The following is a 21,315-nucleotide window of genomic DNA, read 5'->3' as shown; positions in this document are numbered from 1 at the left end:
TAAGGTAGAGAGAAGGAATACGTTATAGAGAGATAAGAATGAGCGAGAGAGAGAGAGAGGAAAAAACACGCGAGGCCGTGTGCATGTGTGTGCGCTGCTTGCGTGCATGTGTGTTTGCACGTGTGGCCTCGTAGTTCAACAGCTCTGGTGCAAATGCACACATAATAAGTATGTCCTTGTGTGTGTCTGGTGCTTTGTTTGCGCACCCTGCTTTGCCCACACATGCTTAAATGCTTCATGCATTTCATTTAAACACTGCTTTCAGAAACGCACCCGTCACGAACACGTCTGCGGCTGACCTCGTGGCATGCCTAGCTCCCCTATCACCACACGTAGCTGTGCTCCGTGCTGTGACACTTGGTGCTCTGACTCGGTGCTGTGACTCTCAGGCCTGTGACTCCTTGTCCAAAGAAAGAACGCTTCCTAGGCAGGGATGCTGCAGGCTGCTTGTAAAGTCAGAATGGATAAGAGATGTCCTTTTCTTTTCTTTGCTGGTTTCTTTTTTTCTTAAAGGAGGAGTCTGGTTGGCTCTTGAGGCAGTCCAAGTCCTGTCCAGCTAAAAGAAAAGAAAAAACAATGCAAAATGACACCCTATGGCGCCCCAATTATCTCAACATATTGAGCCCTTCAGGAGTGTTTTTCTGGGTGTGTGCGCATGCGTGTGCGGTTCTGTGTGATGCTAGCGTGAAGTACCTGCAGTGCCTCTGGTCTTGGCTCAAACCGGCACCTCAAAGGCTGGGTGACATTTAAATGCCGCCCCACTGCTGCCAGATTCTTGTCTGACAAACGCCCTTAGAGCCCTGGAGCAGAGCCCTGACCTCTCTCTCTTCTCTCTGTCCTAACCCTAACCCGTTTGGTTTGCCTCCTCTATCTATCTCCACCTCTCTCACTCCTTTACTCACTCACTCCCTCATTCTCCCCTCACACACACTCTCTCTCTCCCTCACACTCTCTCTCACTCCCTCAATCTCCTTTACTCTCTCTCCCTCTCTCCCTCACTCTCACTCCCTCATTCTCCTTTACTTACTCCCTCTCTCTCTCTCTCCCTCTCTCTCTCTCTCTCTCTCTCTCTCTCCCTCTCATTCTCCTTTACTTACTCCCTCTCTCTCTCTCTCTCTCTCTCTCTCTCTCTCTCTCTTTCTCCCTCTCATTCTCCTTTACTTACTCCCTCTCTCTCTCTCTCTCTCTCTCTCTCTCCCTCCCTCCCTCCCTCTCTCTCTCTCTCTCTCTCTCCCTCTCTCTCTCTCTCTCTCTCTCTCTCTCTCTCTCCCTCTCTCCCTCACTCTCACTCCCTCATTCTCCTTTACTTACTCCCTCTCTCTCTCTCTCTCTCTCTCTCTCTCTCTCTCTCTCTCTCTCTCTCTCTCTCTCCCTCTCATTCTCCTTTACTTACTCTCTCTCTCTCTCTCTCTCTCTCTCTCTCTCTCTCTCTCTCTCTCTCTCTCCCTCTCTCTCTCTCACTCTCTCTCTCTCTCTCTCTCTCTCTCTCCTTTACTTTCTCTCTCCTTTCCACAGTGACTCAGTGGCAGTCTGTTTGTGTGGGAAGTTTTTGCCATCTGTTGATATTGCTTTTCTCCGCCTCATTATCACTAACTGTATGGTTTCACGAGTGTATTCAGCTGCCCTGGCCTTTTTCCATCTTTTACTGATGACAATTAGGTAAGAAACAACTTGCAAACCCGTGATATAAAGTGACGCTCCTCTCCCCATCACACTAGTCTTACCATCCCGTGTCTTCACACTGCTCTGGCTCATGTGCTGTTCTCATTTTCCCTCGGTTCCTCCCTGGTGAGCGTAACCCCCAGGGCTGGATTAACAAAAGAAGCTTCAGTTTTGCTTCTGTCCTCTTGTTAGCGCCCTGGCCATCCAAAAAAATCACCTACAGTTTTGACTAACTGACTAACTGTACATGTTCCATTAATTATGTAACCTGATTATTGTTACAATAGTAATTACTCATTTTCGATTCAACTCAAACTCATAGTTCATTATAATATAATTACAACTAATAGCATGATAAAGGTTGAATTTCCCGGGTGTTTTACATGCAGGGCTGCTGTGTATACACACACACACACACACACACACACACACACACACACAAACGTATAGTTTCCTCTTTGTCATTTCCGCCACACCCCGGTGCGCTGCTGTTATTGTCTGTGACGCCTGCGCCCCCTGTCTCTCCTCCGCAGGGCCCCCCTCGCCGCCGCGTGACCTGGCCTACACCCTGAAGCAGTCCACGCTGATCCTGGAGTGGGAGGCACCCAGCGACCCTGGTGGCCGCAGCGACCTGAGCTACGGCGTGGCGTGTCGGCGGTGCGCGGGCGCGCAGTGCGAGGCATGCGGGGCCAGCGTGGGCTTCGTGCCACAGCAGAGCGGCCTGGCCGAGCGCACCGTCACCGTCGTCAACCTGCTGCCCAACGCCAACTACTCCTTCAGCGTGGAGGCCCGCAACGGCGTCTCCGAGCTGATGCCTGCCAAGCACGCCTATGCCCAGGTCCATGTCTCCACCAGCGTGCCAGGTAGGCCGGCTTTGAACAGGTGTTGTTTAAAACTCCCCCCCACCTCCCTGCGTGGTCTTTCCTAGTTAGCGCGCCCTCTCGCCCACATCCGATCTTCAGCTCGGCGCCCGAGCCGTGCGGTCAGCAGTGGGCGCTGTTCCGGGCCTGTTATCGGCAGTGCTCTAGTGCTCTGGAATTAGGTTGCTGTTACGCGGGCTGCCGGCTTCATCTTTACCACTGAAGCTCTGTTTAGTCTCTAAAGCAGCCTTTTCAGACTCATTCCCTATCTACTACTGTTACGACAGATTGATAAGAAGCACAGCGTGCTTGTGGGGAGTCTTTCCTCCTCTTGTAGGCTCTGGGACCCTGGCTGTGTATTTCAGAACTCATCCTCAGACTGCAGCCTGAGCTGGAACAGTGCAGACATGCTGATGGGAGCTGCGCTTTACGGAAAGCTGTTCTCATGCTATCAGATTGCCTGTTAAACACTGGGAGCCGATAAGCAGAACTCTGATCACAGGGAAACCAGTGCACCCTTTCTGCTCAATTAGATTAGAATTAAGATTAAAGTGATATTCTAAGAGCTCTCAGTTGGAGGACAATTCTCTTTATTTCAGTGTAGCTGCGTGTTGTAATCGGTGTTGGAGCTGTTGGAGGAAAACATTCTAATGGGAATTCTGGAGATTAATCTTAATACATTTCCTTACCTGGGGAGATGCTGGGCTGTTGTCTTGTTCTTTGTCTACAATCAGAGACTCGTTTTAACAGATGGCTGCTGTTTTATGTAAGGACTACCCAAAATGCAGCCAGCCAAGATGGTGTGTGTGTGCAAGCTTCACACTTTTCTTTATCATAAAATTGCTTTTTGTGAACATCTAACCAAGCTTTATTCACCTTGTTCTATTCTTTGTTATTCATATGCGTAAAGTGTGTGTGTGTGTGTGTGTGTGTGTGTGTGTGTGTGTGTGTGTGTGTAATTGTAACAGTGTGGTTTTGACCCAGTGCAGCACTGACTAAATTACACAGTTTGTGTAATTGTAAATGTGGAAGCAAGCAGCACTACACTACAGAAAATGACCAGTGTCTGTTAAGGACAAGTATTCAGTACACACACAGACACAGACACACGCTCACACACTCACACTGACACACTCACACTGACACGCTCACACACTCACACTGACACGCTCACACACACACTCACACTGATGCACACACACACACACAGACACACACAGAGTGATGAATGAGGCATCATGGTTTGACCACCAGCCTTCCTCCGTGTGGACAAACCCACAGCTGCCACATTTCCAGTAATCCAGTCACCACCACCCAAGAATCAATTATAATATTATAATAGCGACATGTGCTGCACCGTTTTCCCGCGGCCACGTATAAATCAGATTTAAAATCCATGTAGACAGTTGTGTGAGTCAGCACAAGCATCACACACGCACACACACACGCGCACACACACACAGACACACACACAGACACACATATATACACACGCATGCACGCGCACACGCACGCATGCACACGCACACAGACACACACTCATAAATACACACACGCTCACACGCACACATATACACGCACGCATGCACACACACACACATACACACACACACACACACATACACGCACACAGACACACACTCGCGCACGCACGCACACGCACACATATATACACGCACACATATATACACGCACGTGCACACATGCACACACGCGCACACACACTCACACACACGCGCACACATACACTCACACAGACACACACATACACATACACACAGACACGCAAGCACACGCACACATATACACACGCACGCACACACACACACACACGTGCACGCACGCACGCACACATACACACACGCACGCACGCGCAAACACACACGCACACACAGACACACTTACACACACATATACACACGCGCACACACACACACACACATATATACGCGCACGCACGCACACACACACACATATACGCACACGCACGCTCATGCTCACGCACGCACGCACACACATACACATACACACGCACGCGCACACACACGTATGCACGCACATACACACATACACGCACGCACGCGCACACACAAACACACACTCACAAACACACACTCACACGCGCTCACGCACGCACGAAACACACACACGCACACACTCACGTATGCACGCACATACACACACATACACGCACGCACGCGCACACACACAAACACACACTCACAAACACACACTCACACGTGCTCACGCACGCACGAAACACACACACACACACACACACACACACACACACACACACCAGCCACATGGTACTGCACTCCCGCCCACGGGCTCCTGCGGATCATTTGATGGCCTACGAGTCCTTGAGCTCAAAAGCCCGAAACCTCAGAACTTCGGCGAGCGGCTCTGAAGCCGCCTTACCTTTCATCTGGGCCGCGAGGCGCGCCTCTTCATCCGTGGAGAATTGCGGGCCGTTCGTTTGCCGTTCGTTTGCCGTTCGTTTGCCGTTCGTTTGGCACTCCTCTGATGCTGTTCACGCGCCTCCAGCTAAAGGGCCCCTGCTCTTTCAGACCTGCTCCAGCTCTCTCTCCCCCTTTGTGATTTGGTTCTATTTTTTTTCCCCTCACACATTGCTGCTCGGGGGTTAGAAAAGGGGCACAGTGTCACTGCTTCACAGTTAATGCACAAGTACGCGCACACACACGAGGAGAGAGGGATTGCAGTTAGTTGTGTGTGTCCACTATATTTGCAGGCCTCCGTTATCCATGGCAACGTGATTTGACCACACAGGCCTTTTGTTTGTTGGCTCGGTGTCAGTATGCATGTTGTTTTTTTGGGGGGTTGGGGGCGGGTGTATTTTTATGAGCCCTTCTCTCCATAACGTCCACAAACACACAAACCCTGCCAGGTCAGCACTCACTGATCTGGCACACCATAAAAAGCGGAGATGACCTTTATGAATAGTGCATCAGGAGCTTGGAGGGGAGGCCACACACACACACACACACACACACACACACACACACACACACACCACCTCTCTCAGAACCCCCATACTAAACCTGTTAACTCCTTCCCCATTTATCATCCTCTCCCCAATACCTCTCTCTCTCTCTCTCTCTCTCTCTCTCTCTCTCATCCTGTTTGCTACCACCCCCCACCTCTCTCAATGCTGAAGTCCTGGACTGCGTTTTGGGGATAAGCGACCTATGACGTAATCCCCACGTGGGGGAGGCGGGTCTGGGGTGTGTGAGGAGGGTGGAGAGGTTTCCAGGGTGCCTCATGCAGATGTAGAATTGGGCACAGCTTTAAAAGCGTAGGCCACAGGAAAGGAAAGCGCCCTGTCCAGGATGATTTCCCCGCCACAGGGAGGGAGTTTGGTTTATCGGGCCAACACAGGCCCCAGGAGGGGTGTGTCAGACAGGGGACCCTTGGGGGGCAGGGGAAGGTTGTGTGTGGAACCAAGTGTTTCCTCATGACCCTTCATCTTCATGACCCTTCATCCTCTTTTTTTTTTTTTTTTTTTTTTGTTTATCGGTTAGAGAGCGATATTGCAGGAGGAATGTGGTTTTTAAGTATGAACATGAGCATGAGAGAAGAGCCGGGCTCGAGCGCTAGCGTGAGTGGGCCCCCTTGTTATCATGCCACCAGCACACGCTGATGCATGAGAGCGTTTGAGAGCGTATTTCCATTTTCATATCCTGCAAAGACTCAACACTGAATTTTCATCCTGGATGAAGAGGGGAAGAACATTAATCCAGATTCATTATGCAATATTCTTGCAACTCCATGCACTAACGGTTAAAAATGTTTGGTGGTAAACGGTGTTTTGGGTGATCTAGTCCTATAGCCCACACAGTTTACACCTGGACTTGTGTATTCCCCATTATCACACACTCCACATACCCTCACTGTACACAGAGCACAGGCTGTGGTTATGTTGGATTTGCTGGGCCCATATTCCCCTGTAATTTAGTGTTTTGTCAGACTAGAATAGAGAGTGGGTCATATTGGCATCACATTTTCATTTTGATGGTGCCCATCTTGAGGCACAGAGATGTTTGTGTGTGTGTGTGTGTGTGTGTGTGTGTGCGTGTGAGCACGCATCTGCGTGTGCATGTGTCTGTGCATGTGCGTGTGTTGGTGTCCGCGTCTGGGTCTTGCTGTGCGCGAGCGGGGAAGCTGTCAGCATGGAGGACTGACATTTTGGTGTCTTCAGAGGATGTAGCCGGGGTGCCCTTGAGCACTCTGGGGGTCGACGCTCATCGCAGGAGTTCTGGGGGGTGGGTGGATGGTGGGTAAACTGGAGGGAGGATGGCAGTGCATGTGTGTTTGCGCGTGTGCATGCATGTCTGTGTGTGTGTGTGTGTGTGTGTGCATGCATGTCTCTGTGTGTGTGTGCATGCATGTCTCTGTGTGTGTGTGCATGCATGTCTGTGTGTGTGTGTGTGTATTGAGTGTGTGTGTGTTGAGTGTGACCAATGTTTTGAGGGCAGTGTGCAGTGTGGCCAGTGGAGAAAATGTTTAGGTCATATTTATGAAACACACACAGCTCTGCCTGCTGGTTACAGCACTTAAACTGTAATGGAATGTCACATGTCTACTACTCGGGCATCAGGCTAGGGTACTAGGGTGCTAAGGTACTAGGGTGCTAGGGTACTAGGGTGCTAGGGTACTAGGGTGCTAGGGTGCTAGGGTGAGTCATTGTTTTGCTAGATGCCACTTTTTTGCAGAGGGTGTTGAAATGAAATGAAGGCTTGGGATCTTATTGTCATCTCCGCTGTCAGGATAAAGACAAACTCTTCATTGTTTTCCGCTATGTAAGTCTACTGACTTGGGAATATAACAAATGACATTTTTTTTCTCCCTTAGTCATGGTGAATGGTAGAGACGGATGCGTTAAATGCCCAATGTTCTTATGGTCTCTCGCTCTTTTTTCTCCTCATTCTCCCGTATCTTCTCTTCAGTTCTTTGCTCTTTTCTTCTCTTCTCTCATCTTGTCTCATCTTTTAACAAGCCAGATCAAGAAGCTCAGAAATGAACTGAGGCTGAAATCATCTCTTGCTTATCAAGATCATCTCTGGACCACCCCCCCCCCCCCACCCACCCCTGGCTTCACCCAGCCTCCAACCCCCCACCCCCTACTGCCTAAACCCCTCCCCAACACCCCACCCCCTACTGCCTAAACCCCTCCCAAACACTCCGCGCCCCTACCGCTTAAACCCCTCCCTAACACTCCCCGCCCCTACCGCCTAAACCCCTCCCAAACACTCCGCGCCCCTACCGCCTAAACCCCTCCCCAACACTCCCCGCCCCTACCGCCTAAACCCCTCCCCAACACTCCCCGCCCCTACCGCCTAAACCCCTCGCCAACACTCCCCGCCCCTACCGCCTAAACCCCTCCCCAACACTCCGTGCCCCTACCGCCTAAACCCCTCCCCAACACTCCGCGCCCCTACCGCCTAAACCCCTCCCCAAAACTCCGCGCCCCTACCGCCTAAACCCCTCCCCAACACTCCGCGCCCCTACCGCCTAAACCCCTCCCCAACACTCCGCGCCACTACTGCCTAAACCCCTCCCCAACACTCCGCCCCTTACCCCTGTGACCAGACTGGCTCTGCCTCCTGCCTACTGCCTAAACCCCTCCCCAACACTCCGCGCCCCTACTGCCTAAACCCCTCCCCAACACTCCGCGCCCCTACCGCCTAAACCCCTCCCCAACACTCCGCCCCATACTGCCTAAACCCCTCCCCCTTACTGTCTAAACCCCTCCCCAACACTCCGCGCCCCTACCGCCTAAACCCCTCCCCAAAACTCCGCGCCCCTACCGCCTAAACCCCTCCCCAACACTCCGCGCCCCTACCGCCTAAACCCCTCCCCAACACTCCGCGCCACTACTGCCTAAACCCCTCCCCAACACTCCGCCCCTTACCCCTGTGACCAGACTGGCTCTGCCTCCTGCCTACTGCCTAAACCCCTCCCCAACACTCCGCGCCCCTACTGCCTAAACCCCTCCCCAACACTCCGCGCCCCTACCGCCTAAACCCCTCCCCAACACTCCGCGCCCATACTGCCTAAACCCCTCCCCAACACTCCGCCCCATACTGCCTAAACCCCTCCCCCTTACTGTCTAAACCCCTCCTCAACACTCCGCGCCCCTACCGCCTAAACCCCTCCCCAACACTCCCCGCCCCTACCGCCTAAACCCCTCCCCAACACTCCCCGCCCCTACCGCCTAAACCCCTCACCAACACTCCCCGCCCCTACCGCCTAAACCCCTCCCCAACACTCCGTGCCCCTACCACCTAAACCCCTCCCCAACACTCCGCGCCCCTACCGCCTAAACCCCTCCCCAAAACTCCGCGCCCCTACCGCCTAAACCCCTCCCCAACACTCCGCGCCCCTACTGCCTAAACCGCCTAAACCCCTCCCCAACACTCCGCGCCCCTACTGCCTAAACTCCTCCCCAACACTCCATGCCCCTACTGCCTAAACCCCTCCCCAACACTCCGCGCCCCTACCGCCTAAACCCCTCCCCAACACTCCGCGCCCATACTGCCTAAACCCCTCCCCAACACTCCGCCCCATACTGCCTAAACCCCTCCCCCTTACTGTCTAAACCCCTCCCCAACACTCCGCGCCCCTGCTGCCTAAACCCCTCCCCAACACTCCGCGCCCCTACTGCCTAAACCCCTCCCCAACACTCCGCGCCCCTACTGCCTAAACCCCTCCTCAACACTCCGCCCACTACTGCCTAAACCCCTCCCCAACACTCCGCCCCTTACCCCTGTGACCAGACTGGCTCTGCCTCCTGCCTGCTCCTTCAGCTAAAAGTCTAAAGGCCTTTAATTGGCAGCATCATTTTCTTGGTCCTCTATGAAAGATCACTTAAGTGCATGGCTGCCTCTTTACAGAGATTTTATACAGAGGCTGTGCACACACACTCCTAGCTGCCATAACGTGACTCTGCTCTCTAGGCAGATGGAGTTGTGTGTGCACCTTTTAAGCCACATGAAAAGGCCAAGAAAGCAAATGCATGCCCACCCATTCCACCCACTTAAGATGTACTTAAGAGTAAGACAGTATCTGTTAAAAAGACTACTCAAGTAGCGAGTTACTTCATCACAACTCATATAATAATACCAGATTACACCATATATATTATCTACAAAGAGTGAGGCAAGTCCTGAGAAGTCATTAAGATGTGGGCTATAAACACCCACACGCTACCTGTCATCAGATACCCCGCTGGTGGAACGAAGTGATAGAAGCCTCTGACATCAAGACAAGAAAACTCCTCACAATGCATGGAGGGTTTCATCCCAAATCCAGCACCCTGAGATGGCACTAAGTGGAAGGAGAGGGTCTGAGGAATAGTGAGCATCAGAGCCACTAGCCAGGATGAAACATGATGGCCCCATGTGATGAAGTGCTTAGTGAATACCTCAGACAGCAGAAACCTGAGGATGATAGGAATGAGCAGGAGCAGGAACCATCACGGGAAGAGAAAACCTGGAAGTGGCTGATATGGAAAAATCCTACCAACTGATCTGGCAACCTTCTGATTACAAGTCGAGTGCCTTAACCACTGAGCTACCACTGCCCCAGTAGTGGTAGACAAACAGCAGAAGATTGCCATAGTGATAGATGTGGCAATCCCAAGTGACAGCAACATCAGGAACAAGGAACACGAAAAGCTCGAGGGCTGAGATGAGAGCCAGAAAAGATGTGGAAGGTGAAGGCCACAGTGGTTCCAGTAGTAATTGGAGCACTAGGGGCTGTGACCCCCAAACTGGGAGAATGGAGCAGATCCCAGGAACAACATCTGAGATCTCCATCCAGAAACGGTCAGTCCTGCCAACAGCTAAGATACTACGCAGTACCCTCAAGCTCCCAGGCCTCTGGTTAAAAAAAGAGGACGAGTGGAGAACGTTCCTTGGTGCTGATTTTCAGTAGGCCTACTATACTATACATAATGATATTTAATGATGATAAACAGCTGTTTTTCCTTGCTCCGGGACTTTGTCCTGCTTAGACCATGGGATATGTTTAAGATGAGGTTTTAATATCGGCTAAATATTGTGCATATAACATAAGCTACAAGCCTTGTATGGCATTTGGTTGTCACTTTGTGATTAGTACAGTTTGTAGGAATATTCTGAGCTCTTGCCAAAGACAACTTACATTTTTACTGTTAGTTATATTTACATTGCAATTAGGCGACCGCTTAGCCAGATCGGCTCACTAGCTAGTTATTCTAAGTTGGCTTGGTTGAAAGAAATATCAATATATAAAACCAATAACAAACCTTAATTTTTAGAACCTTGAAACCTTTAGAATCTTTATAATACTGAAAATATGATTCAAATTGGGGCACGCGTTGCTGCACAACATGAGGTCCATTTTTGTTACTTGTAGTTAGCTGCATAGCTAGCTAGCCATTTTTTTTTCTCAGAATGTCACTGATATCAGACCACACTTTATTCATATTAATAATGCACATTAGGAGAGAGCACTGATTTCACACACAGATATGTGAGCCTTGGACAAAATGATATATTGCGAGCTGGTTTTCATAAATGTCCCACGCCAAAAAATGTGCCTGGTTGTTGGTCATGATGGTGGTGACATAATGCCCAGTTGTGTAATTTACTGAAGCAAAGTGGTGGCACTCAGTGATCTTTAGGGATTTCACTAACCCTCCCACACTTGGCAGGTGGTGATGTAGAAAATGTAAAAATTATTTTTAAATGTAACGCGAGGAATGGGAACTCTGACGTATATAACGGAGTAAAATTACTTTTTCGACCTTGCAAATATACTCCAGTATGAGTATAAAGTACCCTCTTTTAAAACAACTCTAAAGTACAATTTGTTCAAAAAGTTACTTAAATAAAAGTAATGAAGTAAATGTAGCATGCTACATTTTGTGTGTTTGTGTGTGTGTGTGTGAGTGTGTGTGTGAGTGTGTGTCTGTGCACGCAAGTGAAGGGGAGAGAAGCTGGAGGGAGGTTGATGAATTGTGCCTGCTGTCTAATGATGAGATAGATGAGCTTATGCTTTGATTGACAGCTGTCTGTCACTACATGGGGGGAGGTGTCTGTCATTGAGGTTGCCGTGTTATCGGTCAGACCACCAACACTCTCCCTACTCTCTCCCTTCTGTGTGTTTACCAAAACTTTTTTCTTTAACTTTGCGCACTTCTCATGAACTCTCTGAAAGAGCTCATTTCTGGGTTGTGTGTGTGTGTGTGTGTGTGTGTGTGTGTGTGTGTGTGTGTGTGTGTGTGTGTGCTTTCGGGCTCTTTCTGTCGTCTGTGGCTCTGAGCTCTATTGGAAGACTGTTGGAGCTCATAGGGAAATGAATGAGTCTCACTGCTGCTCTCCTGCTTCTGACTAGCTGGACCACTGCCATTCACCTCCACACACTAGACTGTGAAAAAGCTCACCCATGCTCAGGGCTGTGTTCCATGGCTAATTAGAGAGGGGGGGTAGATGGAGGGGAGGGGAGCGTTTGGGAGAGGGAGAGAGAGAGGGTGGGGGGGGGGAGAGAGAGAGAGAGAGAGAGAGAGAGAGAGAGAGAGAGAGCAAGAAAACTTAGTTTCTTTATTATAAACCTAATTTGCTCCACAGAGAATACGGTCTCATGCTTTGCTTAAGCTGTTAGCAGAGATTATCTCACCATTATCATGAATGAAGAGGCAGAGAGACAGACATGAAGGAAAACGATTTAGGGAGTGAGACAGAAGAGAGATGAACTCTGTCTCACCTTCTCTCTACATTCTTCCTTCTGTATTCTGCAGGGTGAATCTAAGATTGTTAAAACAAGAGCTGCAGGTTTAAGGGAACTCCCAGCAGTATATGGAGCCGTGCTTGCTGACCTCAGAGTGAGTCGCCTGGCTGATCCTGTCTTACCATCAACCTGTCTAGCGGGCCCTGTCTCACCCTCCGACTGTCTAGCGGGCCCTGTCTCACCCTCCGACTGTCTAGCGGGCCCTGTCTCACCCTCCGACTGTCTAGCGGGCCCTGTCTCACCCTCCGACTGTCTAGCGGGCCCTGTCTCACCCTCCGACTGTCTAGCGGGCCCTGTCTCACCCTCCGACTGTCTAGCGGGCCCTGTCTCACCCCCCGACTGTCTAGCGGGCCCTGTCTCACCCCCCGACTGTCTAGCGGGCCCTGTCTCACCCTCCGACTGTCTAGCGGGCCCTGTCTCACCCTCCGACTGTCTAGCGGGCCCTGTCTCACCCTCCGACTGTCTAGCGGGCCCTGTCTCACCCTCCGACTGTCTAGCGGGCCCTGTCTCACCCTCCGACTGTCTAGCGGGCCCTGTCTCACCCTCCGACTGTCTAGCGGGCCCTGTCTCACCCTCCGACTGTCTAGCGGGCCCTGTCTCACCCTCCGACTGTCTAGCGGGCCCTGTCTCACCCTCCGACTGTCTAGCGGGCCCTGTCTCACCCCCCGACTGTCTAGCGGGCCCTGTCTCACCCTCCGACTGTCTAGCGGGCCCTGTCTCACCCTCCGACTGTCTAGCGGGCCCTGTCTCACCCTCTGACTGTCTAGCGGGCCCTGTCTCACCCTCCGACTGTCTAGCTGACCCTGTCTCACCCTCCGACTGTCTAGCGGGCCCTGTCTCACCCTCCGACTGTCTAGCTGACCCTGTCTCACCTTAACTCTCCTTCTCACTGCTTGGTCACTCCTTTATTCAGTCCTTCTTTACTTTTTTACTTTTCTGTTTTTTTCTGTTCTTTTTCTGCCTTTCACCCTCTCTTCATCCCAAACTCTGTGCATGTTGTTGTGTGTATGTATGCCTCTCTGTGTGTGTGTGTGTGTGTGTGTGTGTGTCTAATATCATGTGTTGGAGGGTAATACATTTCTTTCATGCCTCAGGCCTCCCCTCCCTTGCATACAGAAACCCTCCACCTCTCCCCCTCTCTCTCTCTCTCTCTCTCTCTCTCTCTTTCACTCTCCCCTAGGTTGTTCTTCCCTCCTGCACCTGCACCACTCTTCCCCCATCCCTCCCTCCCTCCCTTCAGCTGATAATACAGCCGATGATATAAATGATAATGGCTCCTCTCTCGCCCCGTGTGAGCCCTGGGTACCTTCTCACATATGTATGTTATGCCATTTCACATTTCTTTATTTGATTCTTGTTAGCAAAGAGGGTGATTGCCAGCTTACCTTGAGCAGGTCTTCACATGGGTGCGTGTGCGTGTGTGTGTGTGTGTGTGTGTGTGTGTGTGTGTTGTCATGGCAGGCATATTGCATGGCGGGCGATTAGGCAGGGTGTGGACGGAACTTCCTGCCAGATAGCGCTTCCCTGGCGGGCCAACTGATCCGCACAGATTAAAGTGGCCACATCCTGCCAGATAGAGGCCAGGCGCAAGGTTGCAGGCTTTGCGGCCCACGGGCTGATCTGTAGGCCCTGCTGACAGTAATGAGAGACAGAGAGGCTCAGCATGGCATGATCTGGCATAGGGACACACACACACACACGCCTGCATGCATGCACTTTCCCACACACATATATTATGTTTGCCGTGTGAGCACACACATTCACAGTCTGAAGGTAAAGTGTAAGGCATCCATATGTGCCAAGAATACTGCTAATCTGACATTGCAGTTTGACTGTTTGTATGTGTGTGTGTGTGTGTGTGTGTGTGTGTGTGTGTGTCTCTCTGTCTCTCTCTCATTCACCAACAATCAGGCTAACGCTTCTCGTCGCTGGCGTTTAGATGAAGCCGTGCAGTACGGTGAGATGTGAATGTGTTCACTGAGACAGCACTGGGTTTCCTGAAGCCCTTTAGACATGTATCGCAGTAGAGGGTGAGAGGGAAGGTGTGAGAGAGAGAGAGAGAGAGAGAGAGAGAGAGAGAGAGAGAGAGAGAGAGAGAGAGAGAGAGAGAGAGAGAGAGAGAGAGAGAGAGAGAGAGAGAGAGAGAGAGAGAGAGAGAGAGAGAGAGAGAGAGAGAGAGAGAGATGTGGTGCAATTGATAAGAAGACATTCAGAAAGAGAGGGGGCGAGCCAGACAGGTCACCATGTGTGCTGGAGTCCGGAGGATACACACCTCCTCAGGGAGTGTTGCCTGCCTGCTTGTTGCAACTGATAGCTAATAACTGAGACTTCCACAGTTTCCAAAGGGAGCCCATAGAAAGCACCTCTAGCTCCTGCAACTGTGGAGAAATGGAGCCATTCAGGCTCACTGCTCTATAGGCTTTACAACTTCAACAAGAAGACCTTGCAGGCAGACTGGACGAGTTAGATGGGAAGTCTCTGGAAATTGCTGTGTGTGTGTGTGTTAACGCTCTGATCCTCCTTGGAGAGGTCAGTACAGTATTGCAGTCCAGTTTGGTGTGCTTTAACACTCAGTATGTGCCCTCCAGTAATGGAGCTGCATTCATAGTCAACTCTTCTCACCTCCCTCGCCCTCACATGGGGTCAAACCATCAGCAACAGTGTGTGTGTGTTTGTGTGTTGGTCTGTAGTACTTTTGTTCGTGTTTGTCAGTTTGAGTTCTAGTGCTTCACTTGTTAGCAGTTTGGATCTCTGAATATATTATTTACCACTGGAAGGGAATCAGCTGGGGGAGCGAGGGAGGTGGTGATTGGTGGAGGGGCGGTGATTTCCTGCCCAGCATTTACGTCATTCCACTCTGATGCTTCCACCTGACAAAAACCTTTTCTTCTCTGCTTGTTTTTTGTTTGTTTGTTTGTGTTTGTTTGTTTGTCTTCCCTCCCCTCTTAGAATAACACACCCATACATTTACACCCTGCATCTGTGTACTGCCAAACAGATTTTGTTCCCACTCCTTGTGCTGTGTTCATTTCAAAAGATGCAAACGCCAGTGAACCGAGCTTGCCAGCAGTGTGCAGACACGATCACCATGTGACCGGTCCGAGTTGTTTTCTTGGGTCCGAGATTTTGATGGGTTTTTTTTCTCTCTTGAAACCGATTGACCCGGTGACCCCTCCGCTCCTCTAGCTACGCGGTGTGTGCGGTCGTGTGCTAATTACGCGGCGGTGGGCGGAGCGGGAGCGTTGCTCGTTAGCTGGCCCCGGCTTCCGCTCAGAATGAATAATGCATTGTCCCTTTGTTCTGGAGCATCCAGACATCAAACAGCAGAGGGGTGCTGCCATGCCTTTGATCAGATCCCCAAAATGCAGCTTTATTATAGGCTGGCCGCGTAAGCTGCGTGACTGTGCGTGAAGCGTGTGTGTGTGTGTGTGTGTGTGTGCGTGTGTGTGTGCACGTTTGCCAGTGAGGGAGAGTTTCAACAACTCATGTTGCGTTTTGGTTTGACAGTGTATCAGAGGGAGAGAGAGAGGGAGAAGGAGTTTTCAGAAGGAAAGTTGAATGGGGGTGCGGGGGATTGTGGGATATGTGACATTCTGGTTGTTTTTGCACTGATGGAGATGTCAGTCCTCGGCAGGGGAGTTTGAGTGACAGCCCTCAACGGCTACTGCAGCCTCATTAATCATCTCTTAATCAGAACAGCAGGAGAGGAGGGGTTATACACACACACACACACACACATTTGTATGCATATACACAGTCTCTCTCCCTTTGATCCATCAGCACTCATTTAGATATTGTGCTCATTCTGTTCTGCATTGCCCTAAAATGAGATTAAAACACACACACACACACACACACACACACACACACAGACAGACAGACACACAGAACTATAGTGAGCGCCTTACACCAGATGTAATTGGTATGTTTGTCTTACTATCTGTTTGTCTGTTCAGTACAATGGAACAGTTTAGTGGAACTGTATAATTATCAGTGTAGAAAGTTTTGAGGATTCAAGTTCATACAAACTTGAGGATTCAAGTTCATACAAAGTGCGGACATGTTTTTTTGTATAGACTCTATAGACCTTCCCTATCTCACATGCATTCTCGTGCTCTCTCTTTCTCTCTCTCTCTCTTTCTCTCTCTCTCTCTCTCTGTCTCTCTCTCCCCCCCTCTCTCTCTCTCTGTCTCTCTTTCTCTCTCTCCCCCTCTCTCTCTCTCTCTCTCTCTCTCCCCCTCTCTCTCTCTCTCTCTGTCTCTTTCTCTGTCTCTTTCTCCCTCCCTCTCTCTCCCCCCCTCTCTCTCTCTCTCTCCCCCCCCCTCTCTCTCTCTCTCTCTCTGTCTCTTTCTCTGTCTCTTTCTCTCTCTCTCTCTCTCTCTCTCTCTCTCTCTCTCTCTCTCTCTCTCTCTCTCTGTCTCGCTCCCCCCCTCTCTCTCTCCCCCCCCCTCTCTCTCTCTCTCTCTCTCTCTCTCTGTCTGTCTTACACCCTTGTCCCTCTAGCGCCCTCTCAGGTAAGTGAGCTGCGAGCGGAGAAGGTGGAGCAGCGCAGCGTGACACTTGTGTGGAGGGAGCCCGTGAACCACAACAGCAGCAGGACGGAGTATGAAATCAAATACTACGAGAAGGTGAACCCCCCCCAACCAGCACACTGGATTTATTACGCAAACAGATGGCGCTGGGAGAAGCTTGTGGACATATAGGTGGAATGTTTCCACTATGGCTATAACGACAGCCCATGAGCTTGCGGAAGGGCAGCATGTTTCAGAGAACCAATCAGATAAGCCCACCAGCGTGGGGGGTGGGATTTGTGACCCGCTTGACAAATGACAGCCCTATAACACTATGCTGCAGCTTTAAAAGCAAATCGTGTTGGGCTGCATTGCGTCATGACTTCCACTCCTTGCTTAGCGGCGTCCTGGCTGACAAGGTTATTAGACGGTGTGCAGAAAAATGCAATAAACAGTTTAGAGATAATATGTCTAAGTTGGAATGAATACTTTGCCATGATGCTTTACTGCTCTTGTCTATAAATTTTTCATGCCTTTTGCACACACCACAAAACTTCTTTTAAAAGGAACATTTTGAAAAATCAAAATCTGAAATGGTGTATACACGAATCGGTGTGTGTGGTAGAACTAGAGGTTTTGTGCAGTCGCTGTCGCAGAGACTTGGGCAAGAGAAGCTCCCTTCCAGATGTTAACCGCTCAGCCACCCCAATAACCCCCCCATGCCTCAGAAAACTCACCCCTCTGCAGGTATCCTGCCACTGAGGCCTCCACTTCACTAGTCACTGAGTACCGCAGCAGTACGGACATAAATGGAGATTTATATGATCTCAGTTATAGACGTGACATATATAAAAGTAAATGATAAGCTGAAAAGAGGTTGGATGACTCCTGCAGCCAGAGGAATCCCACAGGCTGCAGGGACGTGGACCAGCCCTCTGAAGTCTTGCTCAGAAGCCCCCTGGAACTACTGTATCATAAAGGAATAATGGCATTTTTGTTTTTAAACCGATTAAACATTGATTTCCACAGAGTGCTGACATTTCTGTCTGATTTCCTTGGTAAGGACTGAGAAACGCTGTGTTTAAACCACAGAAGAAGAGACGCCCCACGTGCAGGGCTTGGCTAGTTCTTGGATAAAGTGCCTTTTATTAAGGTTTTATTGCCATTTTATTTCAGGGTCTGTCTTTTTATGACTTTTTTCCATTTTACTTTAATTTATCCTAGTTTTTATTCCCTGTGTAAACCATTTCATAAAGATTTTAAAAGGTGCTATATAAATACAATTTATTATTAGAATTATCGCTGATATGACAAATTTGCCTACATACCTATTAAAAAAACCTCACACATTATTATTCCTGTCAAGCTTCATCCCAGGGTCAGATGGGCTGGTTTTTCTTTGCCATACAAAGCTGGCATTTACATCCATCAGTTTTAATATGTTGCCTACTGTTATTAAGGACCCTGGGCGAGTTAGTCCAGGGCCTGTGTGTGATGGGAGAAACCACAAAGTTGTGTGAGGTAAAGTGTGTGTGTGTGTGTGTGTGTGTGTGTGTGCTGGGCTTTCCAGGAGCACAAAGACCAGAGCTACTCGACAGTGAAGACGGCCGCAACCCGGATCAGTGTGCACAACCTGAAACCAGGAACCAGCTATGTCTTCCTCATCCGGACATGCTCGAGCCCAGCTCCGCCTTCGCTCTCCTCCTCGTTGCTCTCATCATCCTCCTCGTCTTCGTCCTCTTCCTCCCCTTCCTCACCCTCGCTGGCGTCCGCGCCGTCAGCAGTGGCAGAGGGCTCTGTGGGCACCTCGCCCCGGCCACTGGACTACGGTGCCTACAGCACTCCGCTGGAGCTCCAGACGCTGGGGGAACGTGAGTGGGTGCACGCATAAACGTGCACACAGACACACACACACACACACACACACACACACACACACACACACTCACTCACTCTCACATGCATACTCAATCATGCACGCACACATGAACTCATCTACAAACACACACACGCATACATGTGTACACACTCGTTTACAAACACACTCATTTACACATATGCACACATGCGTTTGCACTCTTGTGCACACACATATGCACTCATGTATGCACGCCACACATGTGCACACACTCCATGGACACAGACACACACCACAAACGCACACACACGCCACACACCCGGACAGACAAATGCATTCTCTTTTGCTGTATAAAATTACACAGAAACTGATAAACTGCATATAGCACAATGTAAACTGTACAAATCTATAGGTCTTGCATACATGCATGTGTAGACATGCACACAGACATGCACATGTGCAGGTGTGCACACACAGATGTGCAAAAGCACATTAAAATGCACAAACCACTATTTTAACTCACCTCTGAGCAATGATCTGTCTGCCTGTCAGGGATCACTGCTTTTAGAGAAGTATAAATGTCTTATGCCTGTATGCATACTAACCATGACTTCCCTCTGTCCCTTTGATGCGTGTCTGTGTGTGCGTGCGCATATGCGTGTGTTTCTACAGTTGCTCTGGCCTCCAGCGAACAGAGTCCAGTGGTGATCATCGTGGTGGTGTCTATAGCTGCCCTCATCATGATACTGGCGCTGGGGGCGGGGCTCCTCATCTGGAGGAGGTACCTCAGTTCTTCATTCCTTCCCACCCATCCCCTCTCTCCCTCCTCCGCGAGCGCAGATCTCGGCTTCGCCCGGCTCGCAGGCCGACTCACGAGCAGCCTGAGCTTGAGGCTAATCTCTCCTCGCCGTGAATTTCCAAGAGCGCTTCTCAAGGTCGCAGGAGTCGTACCTCATCCCTCCATTCTGAAGAGCAGCCTGCGTGCCCAGGGTCGTAAAGAGTGGGTGCCTGGCCCAAGGGTCGCGGGCAGACCGCTCAGACCTCTCGTTCTAATCCCGATCAGTAACTACGACCGCCTTGGTGGTCCTGGGATTTGAACTTTTATCTGATGCTGGGCTAGTTGCTGACCAAAAGACAACCCCCCCCTCCCCTCGTTGCGCTATGAAGGCGGCTCCTGTGTATAAACACTATCCCACTACTAACCAGTGGGGGCGAGGGGCTTTGCTCCAATGGCGCATACTCCTGATTGCCAAAGCTCTATGATCTACCGATCTGGAGTCCCCGGGGACACGGATTAAAGACCCACGCTGCCCCGCCAGAACGGAACCGGCCGGGCGTTGACCCCGGAAACTCCTGATCCATAGCCAGGAGCTTCCTGCTGTGCTCCATAGATGTGCTGTTTTTTTCCTGTGTTCATTGATGTGTGTGTGTGTGTGTGTGTGTGTGTGTGTGTGTGTGTGTGTGTGTGTGTGTGTGTGTGTGTGTGTGTGTGTGTGTGTGTGTGAACAGCATTCCTGCACTGTAAGGTCCAGCAGCCAGGCCCCTGACATGCCGGTCAGATAAACGAGGTCATTACAGAGCAGGCTTTTATCAGGTGCATTAGTGTCCAGGACAAGGCAGCGCGAGCTTGTTAAATCAACTTGGTGTGTTAGAGCTCGGGACTGACTGGGAGCTCTCGCCCTGAGTGGGTGTCGCTCGCCAGCACCGATTCAGGGCTCGGGCCGCCGTGTGTGCTAAGGGCGACCCGCGGGAAGTCAGCCGCCATGGTGAGGCGTGGTGTGGAATCCAGCGCTAGCCGAGAGAGAAAAGGACCCATTCAGACGAAAGGGAGACGGATTTAGAGCAGCCTGATCCATGTGAATGTTCAGTTACACACACCCCCCCCCCCCACCAGGACAGTGTGGATGGAGGGGCTGGTGTGTGTGTTGAGGGGTGTGGAGGGGTTGGTGTGGGTGTGGAGGGGTTGGCGTGTCCAGCTCTCCCATGCTAACGTGGATTTAAATGCTTTTGCTGCATGTATTGAAGCTCTCTCACAGAAATGTGCATGTGCATGTGTTTGAATACATTACAGCACACACATGTACCCTAGTGCAAAAAATAGTTTTCTCACACTGCAATATAATTTAGCTAGCGGTTCCATAGCTACAGTACTAAGAGCACGTGCATGCGTGCACGCACACACACACACACACACACACACACACACACACACACTTGTCATAAGATGAGGGATCTCTGTGGCATGGTACTCAGAGCAGCTCCACATTAATCAGTGTGATGAGAATGGATTAGATGGAGCATGTGGGAAATGGTTTCCATTCGTTCTGCCGCTACACGATACACGCCGGAGACCCTCCACTGTCAGTCACCCGCCCGTGCTCACACACTCGTGCACGCGCTCACACACGTGCACACACAGGGCTCATGCATTTATACATAGCCATTTACCACACACAATCTTAGTTCCAATGTCATATTTCTAAATGAATTTATCGAGCCATGCCTTAAACCCGTTGCGGGTGATAAATGATGCATGTGTGGAGGGGCCTTATTAAAGGCTGGAATATACATCAGGTGTGACTCCGCATCGAGCAAACAAAGAAAATGGCTGATACCTCAATTACAGCGGATT

The 21,315-nt window shown here is 50.6% G+C and overlaps 1 protein-coding gene across 2 annotated transcripts in view; it reads left to right on the top strand.

Moving 5' to 3' along the window:
* Positions 1-21,315, top strand: part of LOC113580084 (ephrin type-A receptor 7-like) — a 101,356-nt gene that overhangs the window by 64,844 nt on the left and 15,197 nt on the right. For both annotated transcript variants that reach the window (XM_035531757.1, XM_035531759.1), the window contains exons 5-8: positions 2,196-2,525; positions 16,818-16,942; positions 18,396-18,696; positions 19,356-19,464. In XM_035531757.1, coding sequence (XP_035387650.1) covers positions 2,196-2,525; positions 16,818-16,942; positions 18,396-18,696; positions 19,356-19,464 — 865 coding nt within the window. The remainder of the gene's footprint in view (positions 1-2,195; positions 2,526-16,817; positions 16,943-18,395; positions 18,697-19,355; positions 19,465-21,315) is intronic.

Source organism: Electrophorus electricus, chromosome 1 (assembly GCF_013358815.1).
Source record: "Electrophorus electricus isolate fEleEle1 chromosome 1, fEleEle1.pri, whole genome shotgun sequence".
Taxonomy (NCBI): Eukaryota; Metazoa; Chordata; class Actinopteri; order Gymnotiformes; family Gymnotidae; genus Electrophorus; species Electrophorus electricus.
This window is presented reverse-complemented; position numbering and strand designations above follow the sequence as displayed.